General features: G+C 41.4%; 6 protein-coding genes and 1 long non-coding RNA gene across 9 annotated transcripts; 1 reads left to right on the top strand and 6 right to left on the bottom strand.

Moving 5' to 3' along the window:
• The first annotated feature begins 8 nt into the window (after positions 1-8).
• LOC135332160 (translocating chain-associated membrane protein 1-like) lies at positions 9-8,650 on the top strand. 2 transcript variants are annotated; one of them, XM_064527509.1, is made up of 13 exons: positions 9-169; positions 303-428; positions 819-894; positions 1,043-1,182; positions 1,667-1,783; positions 2,030-2,119; positions 2,517-2,570; positions 3,011-3,081; positions 7,167-7,277; positions 7,446-7,517; positions 7,671-7,799; positions 8,056-8,177; positions 8,448-8,650. In XM_064527509.1, the coding sequence occupies exons 2-13, from the start codon at positions 306-308 to the stop codon at positions 8,519-8,521; spliced, it is 1,179 nt and encodes a 392-aa protein (XP_064383579.1). In that variant the 5' UTR covers positions 9-169; positions 303-305; the 3' UTR covers positions 8,522-8,650. The 2 variants fall into 2 exon arrangements, with proteins under 2 accessions (XP_064383579.1, XP_064383580.1); XM_064527510.1 differs by having other exon boundaries at positions 34-193.
• LOC135332159 (uncharacterized) lies at positions 3,382-4,847 on the bottom strand. The gene has a single exon (XM_064527508.1). The coding sequence runs from the start codon at positions 4,790-4,792 to the stop codon at positions 3,452-3,454; it is 1,341 nt and encodes a 446-aa protein (XP_064383578.1). The 5' UTR covers positions 4,793-4,847; the 3' UTR covers positions 3,382-3,451.
• Positions 5,462-6,907, bottom strand: LOC135332158 (uncharacterized). The gene has a single exon (XM_064527507.1). The coding sequence runs from the start codon at positions 6,864-6,866 to the stop codon at positions 5,517-5,519; it is 1,350 nt and encodes a 449-aa protein (XP_064383577.1). The 5' UTR covers positions 6,867-6,907; the 3' UTR covers positions 5,462-5,516.
• LOC135332156 (uncharacterized) lies at positions 8,629-13,874 on the bottom strand. The gene is made up of 16 exons (XM_064527505.1): positions 13,733-13,874; positions 13,451-13,676; positions 13,060-13,387; positions 12,398-12,941; positions 11,592-12,331; positions 11,340-11,456; positions 11,184-11,282; positions 11,034-11,132; positions 10,234-10,332; positions 10,072-10,173; positions 9,921-10,019; positions 9,763-9,864; positions 9,607-9,705; positions 9,461-9,559; positions 9,031-9,135; positions 8,629-8,958 (listed from the first exon to the last, which is right to left on the bottom strand). Exons 3-16 carry the CDS (start codon positions 13,066-13,068, stop codon positions 8,797-8,799), a joined length of 2,475 nt encoding a protein of 824 aa, XP_064383575.1. The 5' UTR covers positions 13,069-13,387; positions 13,451-13,676; positions 13,733-13,874; the 3' UTR covers positions 8,629-8,796.
• Positions 13,875-14,297: 423 nt separating this feature from the next.
• On the bottom strand, positions 14,298-16,094 carry LOC135332155 (uncharacterized). Its single transcript, XR_010393120.1, has 2 exons — positions 14,651-16,094; positions 14,298-14,541 (listed from the first exon to the last, which is right to left on the bottom strand). It is a non-coding gene; the product is annotated as an uncharacterized LOC135332155 (long non-coding RNA).
• A 946-nt stretch (positions 16,095-17,040) lies between these two features.
• Positions 17,041-18,796, bottom strand: LOC135332154 (BRCA1-associated RING domain protein 1-like). 2 transcript variants are annotated; one of them, XM_064527503.1, is made up of 7 exons: positions 18,651-18,796; positions 18,245-18,604; positions 17,832-17,922; positions 17,675-17,776; positions 17,538-17,617; positions 17,274-17,495; positions 17,041-17,214 (listed from the first exon to the last, which is right to left on the bottom strand). In XM_064527503.1, exons 3-6 carry the CDS (start codon positions 17,880-17,882, stop codon positions 17,489-17,491), a joined length of 240 nt encoding a protein of 79 aa, XP_064383573.1. In that variant the 5' UTR covers positions 17,883-17,922; positions 18,245-18,604; positions 18,651-18,796; the 3' UTR covers positions 17,041-17,214; positions 17,274-17,488. The 2 variants fall into 2 exon arrangements, with proteins under 2 accessions (XP_064383573.1, XP_064383572.1); XM_064527502.1 differs by having other exon boundaries at positions 17,274-17,486.
• A 647-nt stretch (positions 18,797-19,443) lies between these two features.
• Positions 19,444-24,180, bottom strand: LOC135332135 (putative ankyrin repeat protein RBE_0220). The gene is made up of 13 exons (XM_064527475.1): positions 23,665-24,180; positions 22,807-23,567; positions 22,559-22,675; positions 22,402-22,500; positions 22,235-22,333; positions 20,973-21,071; positions 20,813-20,914; positions 20,651-20,749; positions 20,492-20,593; positions 20,333-20,431; positions 20,187-20,285; positions 19,780-19,884; positions 19,444-19,700 (listed from the first exon to the last, which is right to left on the bottom strand). The coding sequence occupies exons 1-13, from the start codon at positions 24,032-24,034 to the stop codon at positions 19,551-19,553; spliced, it is 2,301 nt and encodes a 766-aa protein (XP_064383545.1). The 5' UTR covers positions 24,035-24,180; the 3' UTR covers positions 19,444-19,550.
• Positions 24,181-24,187: the final 7 nt, after the last annotated feature.

The following is a 24,187-nucleotide window of genomic DNA, read 5'->3' as shown; positions in this document are numbered from 1 at the left end:
AAATGGCAAAGGTCGTCAAAATGTGATTGTATTTCCCGTCCATTACACGTGTGAGTACGAGTACGAGTGCTTGTGGTCAAGTATTAAACATTCTGAAACAAAAGCTTAAGACAAGAGAATTCAAGACCTTCACAACATCAGATCAAGCTATTAACGAAGAGCCCTGACAGTGAGAGAATTAATTGCCTATAATGTGTGTACTATAAATGTGCCAGTGGTTCCCTATAGCTATTTTTACACCATGATAATTTTTTATGGACTATTCTTTAGTTCTCAGTTTTAACCCTTTGTTCTCCTCTCAGAGAATGCTTCGCAGTCGTAACCAGAAGGAGGGGCCTCCAGTGTTCAGTCACGAGTTTGTCATCCAAAACCATGCTGACATTATATCGTGCGTGTGTATGGTCGTCTTCATGGGACTAATACCACAGGTAACGTTTAAGAACATCTTAAGTTTCTGCTTGTACTTTGTTAGGCCTACTCCTAAAATATATGGATAGGTGATACAGTGTGTTGTCCCCGTGAGTATGTGAACGTGAATTGCGATAGTAAAATGGTTATGGTAAAGGGTGGCTTTTGAATGTGTGTTCCTGTGTAAGTGAGAAGCTTTCGTATTGCCTTCCTTTGTGTTGAGTCTACTGCAGGGGAAGTGATTACTCTTTGTGGTGAGGAAATTAGGACACCCACACACACACACTCACACGCACACACACACACACACACACACACACACACACACACACACACACACACACACACACACACACATACATACACACACACACACACACACACACACACACATACACACACACACACAGTTTACTAACCCGCTCGCTTCTAGTATCATCTTTGTCCAATACAACAAAACCTTGGAACTGGAAGTAGATGAATCAGGTAATGGAATAGTTTCTATGTTGTCAACTTGGGAATAGCCGAAAATAATTCCTGAGAAATTGCAGCAATGTTTATGTTAAACTAGATACAAACCCAGCTAGAATAATTACAATTTCTTGTTGTGACACACACACACACACACACGCAGACGGCCCTACATTGCGACTGGACAACAAGCCATTGCCGCAGACCTTCTACCAGCATGGTTGGCGAGACTTGCTCAATATTGTGTTCTACTCTTTTGTCTGGGTCATTATCCACGCTCTCCTGCAGGAGTACATCTGGGAGGTGTGTGGTGATGGGGGAGGGGTTTCTGGGAGGTGGGTCCATCTGTGTGTGTGCTGATGGGGGAAGGGTTGTATGGTTGGAGCAAGCTGCAAGGTACAGGGGCAGGCCTTGCTTATCAGGAGTCTCAGTCAACTGTGTGTTTAGTGAAGAAGGCACACACACTTAAGGCTATCATAATTATATCTCCTTACAATTACCGCAGCATTCCAAATATCCTCTAACGGCTTTCATGAATGAATTTTTGCCTCGTGCATCAATTGTTTTGGGGCTAATGCCCAACCACGGTTAGGAAGCTGGAATATAACCTGACCCACTCCTCCATTGCATTAGTGTCTGTAGCATTCCAAATATGCTCTTCCGTGAAAGCATACCTCATGCTCCATTGGTTGGGGGGGGGCTCGGCTCTAAGTTGCTAATGGATTTAAGGAGTTGGTCCACTTTCTCTCTCCTATTGTCCTCAATGTGTGTTGTATCACTCCTACAGAAAACTGCCAAGAGACTGCGACTGTCAAAACTGAAACTGTCCAAGTATTACGACTCTGGTAGTCTGGTGGTGTTCTATCTAGTCTCTGTCGTGTGGGGAATAGATCACATCATCAAGGTACGTATCATGTGATCTCATCATGTCCCCCATTCTCTCACTATCAGGTTCTTATACATATAGATGTTGTTTTTAACAGTAGTCCAAACCTATTCTTTGTTACTTTAATATGTATGGTTAAGTCTGTTTTAACCTCACTTATCTATGTGTGTATGCAGGCTAAATTTTCGTATAATTATAGTGACATACGTACATGCCCTTTACACAGAGAAAGTCATAATTTTGTGTGTGTTTTTGCTTGTGCAGGCTGGCTATCTGCTCAGCCCCCAGTCGCTATGGGAACAGTACCCTCACACGGACATGCCCCTATCCCTCAAATTCTACATGCTCACCCAGGTAACCAACTGTTTAATCAATGGTTCAGATACTTTTCAGCTGTCATAACTTAAATTCCGTCGATCCAATTTCAACAATTTTATGTTTTTCTGAAAGCTTAGAAAAAGACCTTTCAAATGGTGTTATCAAACTTCAAATTTGAGAGATAAAAGTATTTTCCAATTTGGCGATACCATGGATAATAAATAGCCCATGGTCCAAGGCCGAAAAATGACAAATTATGGCCCTGACAAAATTTTGAATTTAAACGCACCATTTGAAAGATGTCTTTCTAAGCTTTCAGAAAATCATAAAATTTTTGACATCGGATCAATGTTACTAATGTTATGGCTGTTTAAAGATACTCAACTGCAACTGTCTACTGTGTTGACATAAAGTGATTCTTGTCTCCCAACAGATGGCCTTCTGGCTTCACTGCTACCCAGAACTGTATTTCATGAAGACAAAGAAGGTACACACGGTTGAGAATTTAGCTCACAGCCATGTTTTATACAAATTACATAATTCTACTGCAGCCTGTACACAGATGTACGCATAATTATACGTGTGTCTATTCGCGTGCCAGTTGTGTGTAGCAATTATTACAGTGACATACCGTATACACGTGTACATGTAGAAGGTGATTTTCGTGGGGAAAAATAGTCGTGGTTGGAGGTCTGACCACGAACATTTCACCCACGAATGAAGCAACCTTGCCTACCTTTACCTGCAGTGCAAGCAGCAACCACGAAAATATTACTCTTGAAATGTCTCAATATTGCTGAACCACCACAAATATTTGTCCCCCGAAAATTACCTGCTATACGGTAGTTATCATCGCTTTGTTGTAACTACGTGTAACTATGTATTCACTGTACGATGTAATGTACGTCTTTGTGTTGTGTTGTACAGGAGAAGATCTATTCAAAGATAGTTCTCTATACCTCTTCTCTGCTGATGATTGGGGGAGCTTATTTTATGCAGTAAGTGCTCCCAGTAACTAAGTGTCATGGCGGTGCTAGTTACCACATGCAGTAAGTGCTCCCAGTAACTAAGTGTCGTGCTACTGCTAGTAGCCACATGCAGGTAGTGATCATGTGTTCCCTGTATATTGCAGGAACTGTTACATGTACTGTTAACCCAGCTGTGGCAGCTGTGGTTTCAATATTCAGTTGTGTCAACCTTTGACTTCAGGCTGCCCTGTCTCTATCCTTTACTTTGTCTTCAAAATCTCACAAAATTTTGAATTGTGGGGCCCCCGCTCTTTCCCATTTCTTCCCCAATTGTCCGATTTAAATTATAACGCATGACAATGACATCTGGTGGCTATTCCATCACTACAGCTATATAGCTCTAGTTGTCATGTAACAATATGTCACACGTAGTAGTTTTGGGAATGTTTACAACTTCGTGCATGCGTAATCTGAAATGTCCTACATATGCAATGCTGCCATAAGCCGTAGGTACGACTGATGTATTCTCGGTATAGGCACGAGCGGTGTGAACTGAAACAAGAGTTGTCAAATGTGGTCTGCAAGCAAATTTTGTATTCTTTGTGTCCAAGTATTGTTTGACTTTGAGTAACTGTGTTACATTGCCATCTTTAACACTTTCTTTTGGTTGAGTTAGGCCACATTCTGGAAATAGATTCAACCAATGAAATTTGAATGTTGCTTGGTTATCTTTCGGTAGGAATCGGTTGAGATAGTAGCGAATAGAAGTTTTGTTTGGTAAGCGAGGGATAAAGAAGTCATCAGTATCGAAAAATAGTGCATATTCATATACTCCTTGGTAGCGATACAAGCAGTCATGGTTGAGTAGAAGTTGAGAATGGTAGTAAATCTGTGTAGAGTTGAAATAAGTTTTGCGATAATCCACTCGAAGGAAACCCTCTTCAACAAAGCCTTTAATAATTCTTTGATTTTCATTGTCACTTACGAACGTTTCTTCAACATACATTTGAACCAGATCAACTCCAATAGCTTGTTGATACAATAGCCACTCATTCAGCCAAAGTGGTTTACCAAAGGCTAGTGTACATACAACCGTTTTGTTTTTACCGTATTTTCTTTTGGGTGAGTATGTAATTTCAACAGTGCCTGTAGATATTTCAGTTGAGTTTGGAGCTGGATGATAAGTAATGAAAGCCGTGCTATTTTCATGGGCTTCAAGATCATAGCAAGTAATCATTATTTCCTCATGTGTTAGATTTCCTATTAACTTCCAAATCCAGCTGTTGTAAAGAGATTCAACTTTGTATTCCTTGGCATCAATAGTGTCCACACCACAGCCTACGATTAGCCCAAACTTGCGTACATCTTTAGAGATCTCTGCAAATATGACTGTAGAGTTTTTGTGACCATTTCTTTCCCTTGTGTCAATGTATGCTGAACGAACAACAAAATCTACCATTGGTAGGGTGTTCTTGGACGGCTTTTTAGTGACCGGCCCATTGTAACTTGTAGTTGCTTCAGGTTCCACTTCAGTTGATTTTGTCAGGTTCTTTTCGTCAACTGCCAGATCAAGCTGAATGATGTTCCTATTTTCTTCATGGAGAATGTCTACTCTTTCCCTCGGCTTGTCATTGTGAAAAGTATTGAGCCTCTCTTTACTATGCCAGACTAGAATAGCCAAGATGCAGGATAGGAACAGAATCCCTCCTTTTTTCTTGTGCTTGTACAGTAAACTACACATGACTAGATCTCTTTGCTGTCTTGCATGTATTGTTGTTTTATATCACATGGTTAGTTTCTAGTTATTGTGCCCACCACCACCACCCATATTAGTTATAGCATAGACAATAGACACAGAAACAGATTGTGATTAATTCTGTGCTCTAGTATCTATGGTTACAGTTATATGGTTATAGTTATACTATGGTTCTAGGGATTTATGGCAGTAAACCCATCAAACACGAGGGCGTATCAGAGGGAATTATCATAGTTGTCCCCTGGCCATATCCCAGAGGAGGTACAACAGGCGGCGATGCAGCTCAGGCAATTAGCCTTTGATCGAACAATAATGCCCTGCCCACGTCGTATGTTTTTGCTGAAAGGCTAATTACTTGAGCTGCACCGCGCCTGTCGGACCTCCTCTGCCATATCATCCTAGTAACTGCATGAAAACAGGATATAATTATTATGTACATAATAGTGTTTAGGAAGTTTCCTAGAAGCCCTCAGGGCTAGTAAAACCCTCACTGTGTTAGGGATACTACAACTATGCAGCCCTTTGGGCTTCTAAATCTCACGTAGAAATTTCCTAAACCTATTATATTTAGAGGCCTATACCTATATTACTGAGTTTAATATTCCCTATGCCCCCCCACAGTGCACTCTTCTTTTTTCTTCCCCAATTGTCTAATTGAAATTGAAACGCATGTTATTCATCAATACAAATGTATATTGTGCTATTAGCTCTAGTTATCATGTAACAATGTGTCACACGTAGTAGTTTTGGGAATGTTTACAACTTCGTGCATGCCTAATCTGAAATGTCCCACATATGCAATGCTGCCATAAGCCGTAGGTACGACTGATGTATTCTCCGTATAGGCACGAGCGGTGTGAACTGAAACAAGAGTTGTCAAATGTGGTCTGCAAGCAAATTTTGTATTCTTTGTGTCCAAGTATTGTTTGACTTTGAGTAACTGTGTTACATTGCCATCTTTAACACTTTCTTTTGGTTGAGTTAGGCCACATTCTGGAAATAGATTCAACCAATGAAATTTGAATGTTGCTTGATTGTCCTTCGGTAGGAATCGGTTGAGATAGTAACGAATAGAATTTTTGTTTGGCAAGCGAGGGATAAAGAAGTCATCAGTGTCGAAAAATAGTGCATATTCATATACTCCTTGGTAGCGATACAAGCAGTCATGGTTGAGTAGAAGTTGAGAATGATAGTAAATCTGTGTAGAATTGAAATAAGTTTTGCGATAATCCACTCGAAGGAAACCATCTTCAACAAAGCCTTTGACAATTCTTAGACTTTCATTTTCAATTATGAACGTTTCTTCAACATACATTTGAACCAGATCAACTCCAATAGCTTGTTGATACAATAGCCACTCCTTCAGCCAAGGTGGTTTACCAAAGGCTAGTGTACATACAACCGTTTTGTTTTTACCGTATTTTCTTTTGGGTGAGTATGTAATTTCAACAGTGCCTGTAGATATTTCGATTGAGTTTGGAGCTGGATGATAAGCAATGAAAGCCGTGCTATTTTCATGGGCTTCAAGATCATAGCAAGTAATCATTATTTCCTCATGTGTTAGATGTCCCATTCTCTTTTGAATCCAGCTGTCGTAAAGAGATTCAACTTTGTATTCCTTGGCATCAATAGTGTCCACACCACAGCCTACGATTAGCCCAAACTTGCGTACATCTTTAGAGATCTCTGCAAATATGACTGTAGAGTTTTTGTGACCATTTCTTTCCCTTGTGTCAATGTATGCTGAACGAACAACAAAATCTACCATTGGTGGCGTGTTCTTGGGTGGCTTTTCAATAGATTCAGTGACAGGTCCATTGTAACGTGTAGTTGTTTCAGGTTCCACTTCTGTTGATTTTGTCAGGTTCTTTCGGTCCACTGCCAGATCAAGTTGAATGTAGTTTCCATTTTCTTCATGGAGAATGTCTACTTCCCTATTGACCTTGTGAAAAGTATAGATCCTCTCTAGCTCTCTACTGTGCCAGACTAGAATAGCCAAGATGCAGGATAGGAACAGAATCCCTCCTTTTTTCCTGTTCTTGTACAGTAAGCTACACATGGCTAGATCTCTTTGCTGACCACGTGATGTAAAATAACATAAACAGTTTCATGGTTATTTAGTCATTTTGACCACTTATGTCTGTCCATCATGACCCATTATAATAAATGTACATAATAGTTTGATACTGTTTAGGAAGTTTCCACATGATTTAGAAGCCCTCATTGTGTTCGGGATACTACTACAACCATGCAGCCCTTTGGGCTTCTAAATCAGTAGAAATTTCCTAAACCTAGATGCCTATATCTATAATAATTATTACTAAGTTTAATTTTTCTTTATTGCCCCCCCCACGCACAGACTTCAGCGACTTGCTCTTGTTCTACTGGTCCTCCATTATTCGGTTGAATTTCTCTTCCACGCTTGTCGTCTTCTTCACTACTATGGCAAGGATGACATCGCCATTTCTGGGTGAGCAGCTATAGGATCAATAGACACTGTGATTAAGTATGATCACTAACTTGGTCATATGCTATTATAATACCTATAGTCAGACACTTACTGTGCATGTGGCATATTCCTTTCAGTGCAATAGGTATGAGTTTTCATAGGTAATATACTGTATTTGGGGTCGTACAGGTTCAACTTGTGGCGACTCCTGTTCATTGCCGTGAGGATAGTGACAGTGCTCATCTCAGTGGTGACTCTATGGTACGTTGTGTACCCTCTCGTTCACCTTTGACCCTCCCCATGATTGCTTATAATTGTCGAACAATTAATGCAACGTGAATCTGTTGACTAAGCTAATGGCTGTAGTGTTTTGCTGTTGTTGATGAAACAGTTATGTAACCTTCACTCTCTTAGGTTTGGTCTTGGCATGGTCAACCGGGAGTTGGCAAGGCAGAAGGCAGAAGCTCCGCCCATTGACGAGGAAGAGGGTATGGTCAACGAGTCAGCTGATCCTCCTATTGACTTCACCGAGTTGCCATACAGGTAAACTGAAGCTAACACCTTTGTTGTCATTGAAAGCATCTTTAGGTTTATGATACATGTATACTGTTGGGAGTTGTTGGGAGTTGTATTAAACTGCTGTCTATACAATATGTAGATATTGCAACACCACACACACACACACACACACCCACACACACATCAATGTACACACACACACGCGCACGCACGCACACACGCGCGCGCACACATGCACGCATACACGCACACACACACGCACACACACACACACACACAGGTTGTCTGGTCTCGGTTTCATTGTTATACTCCAACTGTGGATTGGCTGGACCTTCATCAACTATCAGATGATTAGATCTTCGGCCACAGGGACTGAGGGAGCCAACGGAACAGCTGCTCCCCGTAAGCTAATGACTGCTATAACTTTGAGTGTATTCATGAATTGTGGCCGGTTTTTACATTTTTGGCTGCTAAGCAATAGACTACATAATTATGATTGTTTGGTCCAGTCGTGTAATTTGTCTTTAAGTAGTAACCTACTGATCTCTATATAGCTAATGTACTTACTGTAAGTGTGGGTGTGTTTTCCCAACCCACTGATCTCTGTACATGTATAGCTAATGTACTTACTGTAAGTGTGTTTGGGTGTGAATGTTGTGTTTTCCCCTGTAGCCAAATTGACCAAGGGGAGCGCCAAGACTGGGAAATCACCCAAAGCCAGCTCAAGCAAGCCCAAGCAGTCGTGATGTTTCAGAACTAAACAGTATAGGTCTTTCATTGAAACGCTATATAATTATAATTATTACTTTTACATTATATGACTTGTATTAGAAGGTGCACTCTGTGCTGCTTATAATTAAAATTCAAATACGTTATGAACTATGAACAGGTATAATTATCACACAACAAAAATATAGGACAACAACATTTCACCAGTATAGGGAAAAAACAAATGCGTAAGTGTCAATAATCTATATTATAGTTACAAGAGATCTCTCCTTTACTGGTACCAGTAAACAGTTTATGCAGCTGGAGCTCTCTCATTGCGGCAGCTGGTTTCAATCATGTCATTAAAATTCCCCAAAACTGTGTTCACGAGTGTCCATGATTTCCTTGTCTGCTCAAACGCCTCCTCCACGATATACGTTTTCGTTTCTGAGACCTTGTACTGCTCAAGTGCAAGCTGCATACAAAAATATACCAGAGTCTATTAATCCACCCACACAATGAGTGCACATAATTATAATAGTAATACCTTCTCGGCATCCTTTTTCCATTCTGATATCTTCTTGTATTTCCCAAGGTCTGACAGGAGTTCCTCATGGCTAGCTGACATGCGAGCAACATTTTCAACTTTATCCTGCAGTAATGGCATATTGCATACAGCTTAAGAGTAGTGGATGGTGCTAGCGAGCTTTAACTCAATCCAAGTAGCTGTTAGATATATGTACTTAACAGTGGCGTAGGAAGCAATTTCTCAATGAATATATGGCTATCTACATAATTATAGAGCAGCTCTAAGTCATCTCTACTTAATAGAAAGATGGGGGGGGGCTCCAGCCCCTGGAGCCCCGCTTCCTACGCCACTGCTTAAGAAAGGACCAATCACTAATTAAACTTCAAGTCACGGAATTCTTGTCTAACTCTCACAGAAATGTACTTCGATTCCTCATAATTAAACTCACTGACGAGGTCTCTGTTCCTGCTCCTTGACACAACAGTTCTCTAAACACATCACAGTTCCCCGCTTTGGCAGCAAAGAAGAGGGCAGTCCAACCACTCCCCTGTAATTACAGTTATGTCTGGGGCACATGCACATGCATGCACTCACGGTATGTTCCTGGTTCAGGTCTGCCCCACCACTCCGCAGAGCTTGTACTGTGTCCAGGTGTCCCTTACTGGAGGCCAGCATTAGAGCAGTCATGTCATCCTATAATGAAAATGAATGTATATATTCATAACAATTGCTATGAAACATTAACAGTACCTTGTTTACATGATCAACATTTGCTCCATGATTGATCAAAGTGTCTATGATACCAGAGTTGCCTGAGTAGTAGCTAGCAACTTGCAGTGTGGTGGATCCATCCTGTAATGGGTAAAATATATAGACACTGCAGATAGTATACTTTCTCTGATCCTCACATCTCTCTGTATGTCCACTTGAGCTCCTCTCTTCAGAAGTGTGTCCACCGCATCACTGTGCATGTTCTTAGCAGCCGCCATCAGAGCACACCAGGTTGTCTGAAAATACATTGCATTAATTTCTTATTTGGAGCTGCAAAAAGGGCCTCACAGAAGAAGTCAAGTGGTTGACTTTAGCGTTGTGGTCCAGTAGGATATTAATCACGTCCACATGACCTTCCTGACTGGCTTGCATGACTGGAGTCCACCCATTCTGTGTGGCAGACAATAAAATAGCTATAGGGGTGGGACAGTGGTGTTTCACTATTCATACCTCGTCAGGGAAATCCACAAATGCTCCCTTCTCCAATAGAAATCTAGCCATCTCTGCATGACCCTCTTGAGCAGCCCACATCAGAGGAGTCCAACCTTCCTGCAAGAAATAACCACACATTGCATGTATATTAGTGCGTCACAATAGACCATGAACAGGTGCATGCATATGTCTACAAACCCTATCACTACATCACATTCAATGTAAGTTCTACATGGGAAGTACATGGGAAGTACATGGGAAGTACATGGGAAAAGTGCCTCAGAGCAGGTACCGTATAGCGGGTAATTTTCGTGGGGTAAAATATTCGTTATTTTCGTGGGCAGGCTGACCTCCACGAAATTTTATCGTAGGCGTGGCTTATCTGAACGTAGGAATGCCGTGCAGCCACGAGACTAAACAAAATTTTTACTCACGAAAACTACCATTTCTCGAGTTGAACGAATTTTTTACCCCACGAAACTTACCCGCTATACGGTATACTATGGGACTTAGTATACCTGCAAATTTACTTAGTATACCTAGTATTAATCCGTTGTCAAGTAATTGTATTGTAGTCAAGCGGTTTGCGCATGCGCACTAATATCTAAATGAGTTTTGGAGGTGTCCATGTGATTAGAAGCCCTCAGCCACTTTAGTACCCTCGCTACGCTCGGGATACTAAATCAGTGCCTTTGGGCTACTAAATCCCATAGACACCTCCAAAACAGTGTCTAACTATTATTTAAGGCTTCCAAACAATAGCAATAGGGCTTCGTGTGCCAATATAGGTTTCCTTTTGAGTATAGAGGACTACTCACATTTGTGGGCAGGTCAATCTCTGCTCCCAGTGCCACTATTCCCTGGACTATCTCCAGATCTCCTGCTCTACAGGCCAGCATCAACGTAGACCACCCTTTCTGTACAAACACACAATGTTACCTGTACACTGCCATTAGTAAGAGGACTACCTTGTCCTGAATATTAACTTGAGCCTTGTACTTCAGGAGCAGTTTAGCAATATCAATGTATTTGTTTTTAAGAGCCCACATCAACGGGGTCCGTTTTAACTAAAATAGGTTTAGCAAAAACACATTAATACGCCCTGAGGTCATACTGTTCATTACCTCATCATCTTCTCTTATGTTGATGTCACATCTCTTTTGCTCCAGATAGGTACTAACCAGATCAACATTTGGGGGGGTCTCGCTGCGACAGGTTTTCCGCAACCTCACTGAGATGGGCTGCAAAAGTATAATTATAGAGAATAAGTTAGTAACAGTACATACAATTGTATATACATGTGTGCGTCGGTTATTGTTTTGATAAGCCTCGACAAACTATGCAAGGCAGTTTACTTTCAGTTTGGAAAAACTCACCTCATAGATGATACTATCTTTCAAACGTCCATCTACCACTGTCACATTAAGCACAGTAGGTGTCCATTCGGCTACTTCGGCAATCTGGGAGAGAGTGAGGGATAGCAGCCTCTCAACTGCTGTCGTAGGCAGTGCAAAGATGAGCTCAACACAGCCAGGCTTGATTTCTACCAGAACTACTTCACGCACTTTAGCGCCCACGAACTTTGCAATATCTTTTTTGATATCTTTATACCATTTCAGTGTATCGGTGTCCAGCTTGTATTTCCACTTTGTCTGATGTTTCGTACTTTCTTTGACATGAAGAGGCCGCTTTACTTTCCAATTATGAATGAAATTTTCGAGTTGCTCAGTATATTTTTTCAAATTAATTTCGTCCTCTGGTTCTCCGTGCTTGTTTATGATATCTTTCAGGAAAAGGTAATCTAAAAATGACGTAAATTTCTCCATCACTTGAAAGATAGCATCTATCGTCTTGGCATTATTCAGATTATCGCTGTAATGCTCAAGCAACTCTGTACGATCTTTAACAGCCCTTTTACTTGGAATACCCAGCAAACAAACAGTGAGATCGTTGATGATCGTTTGTCTTTTTTTTTGCTTTAGCTCTAAAGACAATTTCGTGGCTAACTTAAACTTTGTAAATGCCTCTTGTATGGACTCCAAATCAATGTCCAGCTGCATTATTTCATCATCTGTACTGCTGCCACGCCTCCTCTTTTTGTGTTTGTTGGTTGCAGCTGGGATACATGCAAGAATGTAACATACACTAATAGTACTATGTGTTGAGTCGTACAGAAACTTACCTTTACCATAGTCACTATCCAGACTTTCCTCAGGCTCAGCACTTCCATTGCTACCACTTTCCTCGGGCTCAGGACTTCCATCACTACCGTCGGGCTCAGCACTTTCATTGCTACGGCTTTCCTCGGGCTCAGGACTTTCATCACTACCATCGGGCTCAGCACCATCGCTACGAAGGCTTGAGTTTCGCATACGCCCTTCAATTTTTGGTTTCTTTGGCAGCGGCATGTTATCTTCATTAGTCTTTTTTCGTTTTGCACAAGTCGTTGCGGCTTTGTTTCGTACAAATGTTTTAATACTTTCTGCCACATTATTACGAGCCACTGATGATTTCTTAAGGGCTTCACACAAACCAGACCAAGTGAGGCTGGTTTTCTTCAAGCGTGCGTCAAGCATTTCTTTTAAGCAGTCATTGTCGTCTCCACGGTTCTTTCTCTTAATTTTTTTTATTGTTTCTCGTTGTACACCAAGAGCAAGTCCTAAGTTCTCCCATTCTGTCCTAACATCCCACAGTTTTTCAAGAACTTCAAAAAAGTCTGTTATATTCTGAGGAGGAGGTGGTACAGCAGTCTAATATTTAGCTAGCATGTTAATTTAGCCAATAGTAACTTATGAATTTTAGTGTTACATTTTGCTGTGCCGATTTAAATTGTAAATCACTCACCTCTTCCATAACTTCCAAAATATAGCTGAATTACTGCAGAGCAAATGTAGCTAACTATTACTTGAATAGTCGTTTCGTTGCTTTTATTAAACTGCAATCACATAGATATAATTATTCTTGTCATGATTAAATACTATAAGCTTAAGGGGAGGGGCTGTCTTGAACATTATTGTTGCAAAGTTTGGCAAAAAGTCTTTAGGTTATGCTAGATCTATGCAGCACTAGCAGCTGTTCTTCCTGACTGCATTGCTTGGGTCATGTAGTTCCTGTGCTCACGCTCAATGTCCTTCATGTTCGTGCTCACTGCACTCCTAGCAGAACTCTTTGCCTGCAGTGAGAAATTCACACACTCTTTAAAACATCCACTAAACATCAACACTGAAATACTCACCTGTTGTATCAGTTGGTCTAACTGAGCAGGTGTAGTGTCAGTTTCAGTAGCCCCAGGCACTTCAGTCTGTGCTGCTGTAGTGGGGGGAGCTGCCTCAGTTCCCTCACCCTGTACCAGCTGTGTGGGTGTGTGCAGGGTGGGACTGAGCCGATGATGTAGCTTGTGTGTGAGGAGTGGAGGTCTTGATGGTGGTAGCTTCCCCAGTGGCTCTGATGGCCTTCAATTCCTGCAGAGAAGAGTTGTGGTTTATTGATAAGGATACATAGTGACACAACAACATACCTGAGGTTTCCCTTGAAGGAAGCTTTGGTGTAGTATCTTTCTTGAAGCAAATCCAAGAGGTGTTTGCTCATACTATAGAGAATAATGGTCGGCTGACCTGATCTTTGGTTGTCATGCTAGCTTTGTAGCTCTTTTGATTTTGCCCCCCCCCCCCCCTGAGCTATTAGGTCTGGCCCCCAGACTAATCTCACCAATATCTCGATACATTTCTCATTCCCATTTTTTTTAGTAGCCATGCATCAATGGAGTCATTCCCCACTGCAATTTGCAGATGTGTATTATGGAGGCTCTCACAGTTGGATGTTAATAAAACTATATGAATATCATGGACCACTCTGTTTAATGATAACCCATTATTAGAAGCCATTAGTAACATGTCTCAGCCAATTAACGACCAATAACATCAACAATAGCCACCAACCCTTTTCACCTCACTTGAAATGTATACCTTATATATAGCTTATAATATTAGTCTAAGTCAGCCATGCACTAGTGTACAGTGTGCACAGGCTTTGCATGTAGATTAATACAATGTGACAGTATTAGGTACATGCAATAAAAAAGATTGACAGTTATAAATGCATTAAATAAAAATAAAAAGATGTATAATTGTGCAACAAAATAAGTTAATAAAAAAAATGCATTTATAACTGTCAATAATCTAGTTATTGTTACAAGAGATCTCTCTTCTAAGAGTATTCAACAGTTTAGCTGAAGCTCTCATCGCTACTACAGGTGTTGGAGAAACTGAGATTCTGTGCAAAACGCTCCAAAGCTTCCATTGCTTTCCTTGTCCTCTCAAGTGCAAGCTGCACACAAAATTATACCAGAGAAAATAAACTGACCATTCAATTAATCCACCCACACAATGAGTGCACAATCCGACACAACGGATCCAAAACTGGAACGAATACTCACATGTCAGTGTATGCTTTCATAATGAGAGGGGAATTTGATGACACGCTTCAGTGGCCATTCACAGGAAGAGTCACCGTAGATATGTACAGATTTAAGTTAAAGAAATGGACTCAAATACAAGTAATCAATTTCAAGGAATACCCTATTGAGAGGGGATTTGGGACCGAGGCTACACATTGTAAAACTTATCAGTCGCTGAATTTATGACCACAATACAAGCTGCTTAATCATCTACTAGATGTACATAAGGTGTTTGTTTGCATGTGAGGTACAGGTACTGGTACGTATTGCCTAAGTGGCAAGTGGTATAAAGCCGGGTCATGTGATCACATGGACTAACCCTCCTCACCATACTTGAGCTGGCCAGTCTGTGAGTGTGTGATGGATGTGGCCGAGGGATGGGTGAAGGTGGACAGGGAGAAACGACCCGAGAGGAAGGCGGAGCTTTGTGGCTTCCTCCTACGATTGGACTGGATTATCACAAAGTCCTTCTGAAACGGCATACTCAGACTATGTGTGGGGGGGGTCATGTGATGTGAATTCAAATAAAGACGAGCCGATGGAGGTAATATAATTTCTCATTAAAAAATCTCCTAAAAGAAGTTGCTCAGTAATTCGCCATATTAAACATATTTTCTTTGGCTAAGTAACTCAGAAGGCTGTCTTGAAGGAAGCCAGTCCAGCATTACCAAGGAATCACTCTTATTGTGTAATCACTTCGATCATGTAACCATAATATAATACTGGAAATCAGCTAGACTCTAGCATAGATTAAGGACTCGACTCTAGTCTAGGTAGCCTCCTTCACAAGGCCTGGGATAGACTCTAGGATGATCATACACAGTGGGACCAGGCTCTGTACACTAGCTACAGTGTACACAGTGGGACCACACTATAGGCTCTGTACACTAGCTACAGTGTACACAGTGGGACCACACTCAGGGGCGTAGCTACCATTGTTTCCTGGTTGCCCAGAAACCCCCCCAGGAGCTGCTGAGAAAATTGGGCAGGGCTCCCCAATAATTGAAATCAAGCAGCCCTGCCCATCTTTTCATGCACGTGGCTGCAAATCATGTAGAGATAGCACCGTGAATCGTTTCACTTTGGCTAGCTTTGTCTCAGCTAGCTAGCTAGCTACCTCAAACAAAGAAGACCAAGACTTAAGTTCTAGTATCAATCCTGCATGCTCCAGTATTCTCAGACTCAGCTCTAAGCACAACTTTATTCGATATTCAGGAAGGACAAGTTTAGAACAATCTCAGCCACATAAAACCTCTCAGGTAAATGTAATGGTGCTCAGCTAGACTAGCAATACACAATTGACACCTGCCTTTTTGAATGTCTATAGCTAGCTAGACTAGCTAGTCTAGCTAGCTTCTCACAAACATGTAAAAAAAAGTCATTACAAACAATGAGCAGTAGGTGTAACCAGTAGGTCCCAATCAAGAGGGTGTGGCACCGGAAGTAGGCGTGGTTAAAATTTCCCGGCGCTACCGCGCCGCTGGTTTTTCAAAAGGAAACCCCTATGTCAAAAGTCTGGCTACGCCCCTGGGACTGGAGCAGCACTAATACTAGCCTCGATTCAGGCTACACTAATACCTATAATTAGAAAATGCTTGTAGTAATACTGCAATCTGATAGGTCACTGAGAGGTCCATTATTTCACTTATGGACCTGAGGTCTTCTAAGTAGGTCTATTATACTGATTATGCCTACAGGCAAGATGATGTCAAGATTAACTTGTATGGAACATGGCAGCATCACACAGTTTATGTTGAAGTCATAGTAACGATGATACAGTGCATCATTAAAAATTAATTTTTTTTTAAGTTTTGCGTTCTGAGTGCTGCTTTGCAGCTTTTATCTCTCTCTTGCAGCTACAATAGCTAGTGCTCTAGTGCAGAGCTAACTACTATGACAATAGCAACTTTTTATTTGCAATGCGTGATTCTCAAGAAACAGAAACTGCCTTCATCAATGTGAGTTTTTTTATGTAGACTAGCCAGAGCAAAGCTTTAACGTTGCTTGAGGCTTGTAGAAACTCTTGGTTTCAGAGTCTTCTTTGTGTTAATATAGCCTAGCTTGCTTAGCACTATTCTAAACCAGTTATAGGCCTCGTTAACGGTCACTATGGAGTTTTGAGACCCTCAGGCCCTTAGTAGCACCCTCGCTACGCTCGAGATGCTACAGCCTCGGGCCTTCAGGTCTCAAAACCCCATAGAGACCTTGGACTCAGTCTATAACTATTATTTATAGCCTCGACCCCCGGCCGATCCGTCTCCAATTGAACGCTAGGTCAACTTCGTTCTATTAAAAAAAAATCGGCCTGGGACCGAGGCTAATACCTATAGTGCACTAAAAGGGGGGGAGGGGCTGGTAGCTAACGCAAATAAAGTCATGAATAATTATCATAATTTTTTATACAAACACTCTTGAAGTTTTTAAAGCTATGCAGCACTAGCAGCTGTTCTTCCTGACTGCATTGCTTGGGTCATGTAGTTCCTGTGCTTGCGCTCAATGTCCTTCATGTTCGTGCTCACTGCACTCCTAGCAGAACTCTTTGCCTGCAGTGAGAAATTCACACACTCTTAAAACATCCACTAAACACCCAACAAATGCTCACCTGTTGTATCAGTTGGTCTAACTGAGCAGGTGTAGTGTCAGTTTCAGTAGCCCCAGGCACTTCAGTCTGTGCTGCTGTAGAGGGGGGAGCTGCCTCAGTTCCCTCACCCTGTACCAGCTGTATGGGTGTATCCAGGGTGGGACTGAGTGGTGTAGCTTGTGTGTGAGGAGTGGAGGTCTTGATGATGGTAGCTTCCCCAGTGGCTCTGATAGCCTTCAATTCCTACAAAGAGTGATAAGGATACATAGTGACACAACAACATACCTGAGGTTTCCCTTGCTTATCAGGCTTTGGTAGATATCTTTCTTGTGGCTAAAAGCGAATCCTAGAGGTGTTTGCTCATACTAGAGAAACAAAGAAAGTCACACTATAAATATTTTGTGTTATAATGGCCGGCTGACCTGATCTTTGGTTGTCATGCTAGCTTTGTTAGCCAACAGAAGCTTGGCTATCTTCAGGTGCCCCTCTTTGATTGCAAAGAACAGTGGTGACCATCCGGCATACTGAAAGTGAAAATACTCAAAGCCAGTAACAACAAAATGCTTGTAGTTTAATCACCTGTTTTGATTTTGCGTTCACATCTGCCCCATTTTTCGATACATTTCTCATTCCCGTTTTTAGCAGCCATCATTAATGGAGTCATTCCCCACTGCATGTAATACAATTCACATTAAATGTGCAGCTGTGTATTTATGGGGACTCTCAGATGTATAATTATTATACATATACATGTAGTTAATGAATAGCCCAGCATTAGTAACATGTCTCAGCCAATTAGTGACCACGTAATATTAACAATAGCCAACCCTTTTCACCTGTACATTCACTATCATTATAGTGACATTAACAAACAGTATACACAGGTTCTGTACACTATTCTACACTTAAAAATAGCATTTCCGCTTTTTACTTTTAAAACTGTATTCAAGTGAGGGGAAGAGGATAAAGTGAACTATATAATATTATGTTACCTTATAATTATCCTTGAACTCCAGGTCCACCTGACACTTTGCCCCAGGGGCAGGCTCTATCATGATTCTCAGACACTCATCACGTCCCACATAGGCAACATGGAGAGCAGACATAAACATCCACTAAAGACCCAACAATGCTCACCTGTTGTATCAGTTGGTCTAACTGAGCAGGTGTAGTGTCAGTTTCAATAGCCCCAGGCACTTTAGTCTGTGCTGCTGTAGTGGGGGGAGCTGCCTCAGTTCCCTCACCCTGTACCAGCTGTGTGGGTGTATCCAGAGTGGGACTGAGTGATGTAGCTTGTGTGTGAGGAGTGGAGGTCTTGATGGTGGTAGCTTCCCCAGTGGCTCTGGTGGTTCCTACAGAGTGTTGTGGTTTAGGATACATAGTGACACAACAACATACCTGAGGTTTCCCTTGAAGGAAGCTTATCAGGCTTTGGTAGATATCTTTAAAAGCAAATCCAAGAGGTGTTTGCTCATACTAGAGAAACAAACACTATTAATGGCCGGCTGAAACTGATCTTTGGTTGTCATGCTAGCTTTGTAGCTCTCTTGATTTTGCCCCCCCCCCCTGAGCTATTAGGTCTGGCCCCCAGACTAATCTGCCCCATTTTCCACCAATATCTCGATACATTTCTCATTCCCATTTTTTTTAGCAGCCATGCATCAATGGAGTCATTCCCCACTGCAATTTGCAGCTGTGTATTATCAGGAGCCCATAAATAAGAGAAGGAGCGGCTAACTTCAACGTACACTCGGGGATCACGTCTCGTAATTGCCGGTGAAACCGCACTTCCTTGTTTGGAAGTGACTAAGTGCTTGCAAACCGCATCCCTGCATTGCGTATAACACGTGTAGGGATTCAACCACTTAGTGACCCTGCATATATGGAAATGCGGTCATAACCAATTACGAGATGTGATCCCTGTAGTCAGCCGCTCCTTCTCATATTTATGGGCTCCTGGTATTATGGAGGCTCTCACAGTTGGATGTTAATAATTATAGTCTATGAATATCATGGACCACTCTGTTTAATGATAACCCCATTAGAAGCCATTAGTAACATGTCTCAGCCAATTAACGACCAATAACATCAACAATAGCCGCCAACCCTTTTCACCTCACTTGAAATGTATACCTTATATATAGCTTATAATATTAGTCTAAGTCAGCCATGCACTAGTGTACAGTGTGCACAGGCTTTGCATGTAGATTAATACAAGGTATTAGGTACAATAAAAAAGATGTATAATTGTGCAACAAAATAAGGTAAAAAAAAAATGCATTTAAAACTGTCAATAATCTAGTTATTGTTACAAGAGATCTCTCTTCTAAGAGTATTCAACAGTTCAGCTGAAGCTCTCACTTCGCTACTACAGGTGTTGGAGAAACTGAGAGTCTGTGCAAAACGCTCCAAAGCTTCCATTGCTTTCCTTGTTCGCTCATGTGCAAGCTGCATACAAAAATATACCAGAGTAAATAAACTGACCATTCAATTAATCCACCCAAGCACATAATTATAATAGTAATACCTTCTCGGTATCCTTTTTCCATTCTGATATCTTCTTGTATTTCCCAAGGTCTGACAGGAGTTCCTCATGGCTAGCTGACATGCGAGCAACATTTTCAACTTTATCCTGCAGCAATGGCATATTGCATAAAGCTTAAGAGTAGTGGATGGTGCTATAGCGAGCTTTAACTCAATCTATGTAGCTGTTAGATTATGTACTTAACAGTGGCGTAGGAAGCATAATCTACATATAGAGCAGCTCTAAGTCATCTCGAAAGATGGGGGGGGGGCCGGGGGGCTCCAGCCCCTGGAGCCCCCCTTCCTATGCCACTGCTTAAGAAAAGACCAATCACTAATTAAACTTCAAGTCACGGAATTCTTGTCTAACTCTCACAGAAATGTACTTCGATTCCTCATAATTAAACTCACTGACGAGGTCTCTGTTACTGCTCCTCGACACAACAATTCTCTAAACACATCACAGTTCCCCGCTTTGGCAGCAAAGAAGAGGGCGGTCCAACCACTCCCCTGTAATTACAGTTATGTCTGGGGCACATGCACATGCATGCACTCACGGTATGTTCCTGGTTCAGGTCTGCCCCACCACTCCGCAGAGCTTGTACTGTGTCCAGGTGTCCCTTACTGGAGGCCAGCATTAGAGCAGTCATGCCATCCTATAATGAAAATGAATGTATATATTCATAACAATTGCAGGACACATTAACATGCAGTACCTTGTTTACATGATCAACATTTGCTCCACGATTGATCAAAGTGTCTATGATACCAGAGTTGCCTGAGTAGTAGCTAGCAACTTGTAGTGTGGTGGATCCATCCTGTAATGGGTAAAAATGTATAGACACTGCAGATAGTATACTTTCTCTGATCCTTACATCTCTCTGTATGTCCACTTGAGCTCCTCTCTTCAGAAGTGTGTCCACCGCATCACTGTGCTTGTTCTTAGCAGCCGCCATCAGAGCACACCAGGTTGTCTGAGATTGAATAAATTGTATTATACACACTAATTCTTATTGGAACAGCAAAAAGGGCCTCACAGAAGAAGTCAAGTGGCTGACTTTAGCGTTGTGGTCCAGCAGGATATTCATCACATCCACATGACCTCCCTGACTGGCTTGCATGACTGGAGTCCACCCATTCTGTGTGGCAGACAATGATAGCTATAGGAGTGGGGCAGTGGTGTTTGACTATTCATACCTCGTCAGGGAAATCCACAAATGCTCCTTTCTCTAGTAGAAATCTAGCCATCTCGGCATGACCCTCTTGAGCAGCCCACATCAGAGGAGTCCAACCTTCCTGCAAGGAATAACCACACATTACATGTATAATTATTATAGTGCGTCATGATAGACCATATGGCAAGCCGTGTGGTTCAAAATAGAAAGCACAAAACGTACTGTTATTATGCCTATAAACGTACGTGTTTTGGCTATAAACGTACGTGTTTTCTATAAACGTACGTGTTTCATTATAAACGTACGTGTCCGGTTATATCTAGCCTCGAATCTAGGCCGATTACTAATCGGCCTGGTCTCGAGGCTAGGTTATATCTGAAACACATAGCAAGTGACAGAGTAGCCTCGATTCAAGGCCGCCTGGAATCGAGGCTAGTGACAGAGAGACTTGCACAAAAAGCTAAAATGAAACACGTACGTTTATAATGAAACACGTACGTTTATAATAAAACACGTACGTTTATAATAAAACACTTTATGTTGCAGGAAGACGTAGCGGTATAATGAAACACGTACGTTTATAGAAAACAGGTACGTTTATAGCCAAAACACGTACGTTTTTAGGCATAATAACAGTACGTTTTGTGCTTTCTATTTTTGAACCACACGGCTTGCCATAAGACCATGAACAGGTGCATAAATACAAACCCTATCACTACACCACAATCAATGTACGTAAGCCGATAGTTTGGGGGAACTCCAATATGTGACAGGCTCTAGGAAAACCAGACTATTGGAGCAGACTAAAATTTTGGTGATTAATGTACCAAGTGATAGAGCAGAGCATTGCCTACACAATGATAATGCTTAGTTTTCACATACCTAGTTTCATACCCGAGTTATGCGCGTTGGAAACTCGAAGCCGTAAAATGTAGTATTGAGAAAAACGGCTCTCAAAGATTGCTTAATTAGGAAAAATAAGGTAATAGCGAAAGTTTGGACGAAGCGTTTCGATGGAAAGAGTTGGATTTAGAGCATCAGATTTTACAGAGAGGTAGTAGAAGGGCTGTAGATACTTATACATCAATAACATTTTATTTGAGATTTTATACTGTAGGCATAAATTTAGCTGTAGCTCAATACTAAATTTTGCTCCAATAGTCTGGTTTTCCCAGAGCCTGTCACATATGGTTGCCAAACACAATATAGGGCTTTGTGTGTGGTTAGGTTTCATATTGAGTGGAAAGCTATATAATTAGCTATTACATGTATAATAATACTCACATCTGTGGGCAGGTCAATCTCTGCTCCCAGTGCCACTATTCCCTGCACTATCTCCAGGTCTCCTGCTCTGCAAGCCAGCACCAACGGAGACCACCCTTTCTGTACAAACACACACACACACACACACAATGTTACATTGTACACTGCCATTATAGTAAGAGGACTACCTTGTCCTGAATACGAACTTCAGGCTTGTACTTCAGGAGCAGTTTGGCAATCTCAAAGTGTTTGTTCTCAAGAGCCCACATCAACGAGCTCCATTTAAACTAAAATGGTTTTAGCAAGGAAAGATTAATAAGCCCTGAGGCCATATTATTGTGTTACCTCATCATCTTCTCTTATGTTGACGTCATAACTGTTTTGCTCCAGATAGTTTCTAACCAGGTCAACATTTGGGGGGGTCTTATTGCGACAGGCTTGCAGCACCATCTCTGAGATCGGCTGCAAAAGTACATATACAACAAGTAGTGACAGTACATAACATTATGTTATACATGTGTGCGTCGGTCGTTGTTTTAATAAGTCTCGACAAATTATGCAATGCAGTTTACTTTCAGTTTGGAAAAACTTACCACCCCATAGATGATACTATCTTTCAATGATCCATCTACCACCGTCACATTAAGCACAGTAGGGGTCCACTCGGCTACTTCGGCAATCTGGGAGAGAGTGAGGGATGGCAGCCTCTCAACTGCTGTCATAGGCAGTGCAAAGACAAGCTCAACACAGCCAGAATCGATACTTGTCACAACAACTTCACAACTATGCCGTTGAAATAAATTGGCTATGACCGTTTTGATTTGATTATAACATGTCAGTGAGTAGGTATCAAGCTTGAATTTCAGCTTTGTCTGATCTTCCGTACTCTCGTTGACTACAAGAGGTTCCACCTGCCAATTCTCGAGAAAAACTGTGAGCTTTTTGATGTACTTCGTCAAATTCTCGTTATCCTTCTCGTCTCCATGCTCGTCAATGATTTTTTCCAGAAGGTGATAATCCAAGAACGACATAAACTTGCGGATCCGTTTGAAGATAGCTTTTATCGAATCATCTTTTTCCAAATCATCAAAATAGTTAGCCAACACCTCATTCTCTCCGTCCTCATGTTTCACAGCTGCCTTTTTACGTCCAAAATTTTGCAAATAATCAACAAGATCTTCTGGACTTGTTTTTTTAGTCAAAGACTTTATCGTGTCACTTCGCAGTTTTATAAATGCATTGTCTATGGATTCTGATTCAGTTTCCAGATCCATCTTTTCATGCTCTGCAGTGCTATCATTCCTCATGTTTCTTCTTTTGTATGGTACAAGTGGTGGGCTGGTAGCTGGGGCACCTGCAGAAAATGTTTAAGTATTATAGCATAATTATTGTATACAACAAGCTCCTGTTGTGCTGAGCCGTATTATTATTAGCTCTAATTATTGTTATACCCGGTTTTTCTTCAAACGTTTCTTCGTAAGCATCACTATCACTCGAACCTCCAACACTATTTTGATGGCTCCTTTTTCGAATCATGGAGGGTATCTTTTCTTCAATCTTCTTTGCCACATCAATACGAGCCACTGATGGTTTCCTAAGGGCTTCACACACACCAGTCCAAGTGATACTGCTGTTTGTCTCTGAGCAGCTCTTAAGCATAGCATTGAAGCAGACATTGCAGTTATTTTGGTTGGTGATCCTGATGCCTTCCAGTGTGTTTGGGTCTACTTCCAGAGCAATTCCCAAGTTGTACCATTTGATATTAGCATCCCACAATAGATCAAGAGCTTTTCCATAAGACTTAAATATCGATTCATTCATATCTGGAGAATAGAGACGGTAACCCAGCAGCAAGTTGTGTTGTACTTACTGTAAAAGTAGCTAGCTAGAAGAGGATCTAGGACAGAGCACTAAGATTTGTAATTGTATAGAAGTATTCAAAATTTAATTAAATAAATGGGGGGGAGGGGCTGC

The sequence above is a fragment of the Halichondria panicea genome, chromosome 2, assembly GCF_963675165.1.
Source record: "Halichondria panicea chromosome 2, odHalPani1.1, whole genome shotgun sequence".
NCBI lineage: Eukaryota > Metazoa > Porifera > Demospongiae > Suberitida > Halichondriidae > Halichondria > Halichondria panicea.
The sequence above is the reverse complement of the archived record's forward strand: the minus strand, read 5'-3'. Positions and strand labels throughout refer to the sequence as shown.

What these genes read in the sequence shown, in the direction of transcription:
- LOC135332160 (XM_064527509.1), top strand. Translation starts at nt 306, where the DNA reads ATGCTTCGCAGTCGTAACCAGAAGGAGGGGCCTCCAGTGTTCAGTCAC. An exon ending in AATTCTACATGCTCACCCAG is followed by an intron (nt 2,120 to 2,516) that starts GTAACCAACTGT and finishes GTCTCCCAACAG; the next exon opens with ATGGCCTTCTGGCTTCACTG. An exon ending in ATCTCAGTGGTGACTCTATG is followed by an intron (nt 7,518 to 7,670) that starts GTACGTTGTGTA and finishes TCACTCTCTTAG; the next exon opens with GTTTGGTCTTGGCATGGTCA.
- LOC135332159 (XM_064527508.1), bottom strand. Translation starts at nt 4,792, where the DNA reads ATGTGTAGTTTACTGTACAAGCACAAGAAAAAAGGAGGGATTCTGTTC.
- LOC135332158 (XM_064527507.1), bottom strand. Translation starts at nt 6,866, where the DNA reads ATGTGTAGCTTACTGTACAAGAACAGGAAAAAAGGAGGGATTCTGTTC.
- LOC135332156 (XM_064527505.1), bottom strand. An exon ending in AGATTGACCTGCCCACAAAT is followed by an intron (nt 10,333 to 11,033) that starts GTGAGTAGTCCT and finishes TATTTCTTGCAG; the next exon opens with GAAGGTTGGACTCCTCTGAT. An exon ending in GGAAAAAGGATGCCGAGAAG is followed by an intron (nt 8,959 to 9,030) that starts GTATTACTATTA and finishes TTTTGTATGCAG; the next exon opens with CTTGCACTTGAGCAGTACAA.
- LOC135332154 (XM_064527502.1), bottom strand. Translation starts at nt 17,882, where the DNA reads ATGAGAAATGTATCGAAAAATGGGGCAGATGTGAACGCAAAATCAAAA. An exon ending in GCATGACAACCAAAGATCAG is followed by an intron (nt 17,618 to 17,674) that starts GTCAGCCGGCCA and finishes TTGTTTCTCTAG; the next exon opens with TATGAGCAAACACCTCTAGG. An exon ending in ATAAGCAAGGGAAACCTCAG is followed by an intron (nt 17,487 to 17,537) that starts GTATGTTGTTGT and finishes TAGGAATTGAAG; the next exon opens with GCTATCAGAGCCACTGGGGA.
- LOC135332135 (XM_064527475.1), bottom strand. Translation starts at nt 24,034, where the DNA reads ATGAATGAATCGATATTTAAGTCTTATGGAAAAGCTCTTGATCTATTG. An exon ending in AGATTGACCTGCCCACAGAT is followed by an intron (nt 21,072 to 22,234) that starts GTGAGTATTATT and finishes TATTCCTTGCAG; the next exon opens with GAAGGTTGGACTCCTCTGAT. An exon ending in CAGTAACAGAGACCTCGTCA is followed by an intron (nt 19,885 to 20,186) that starts GTGAGTTTAATT and finishes CCATTGCTGCAG; the next exon opens with GATAAAGTTGAAAATGTTGC.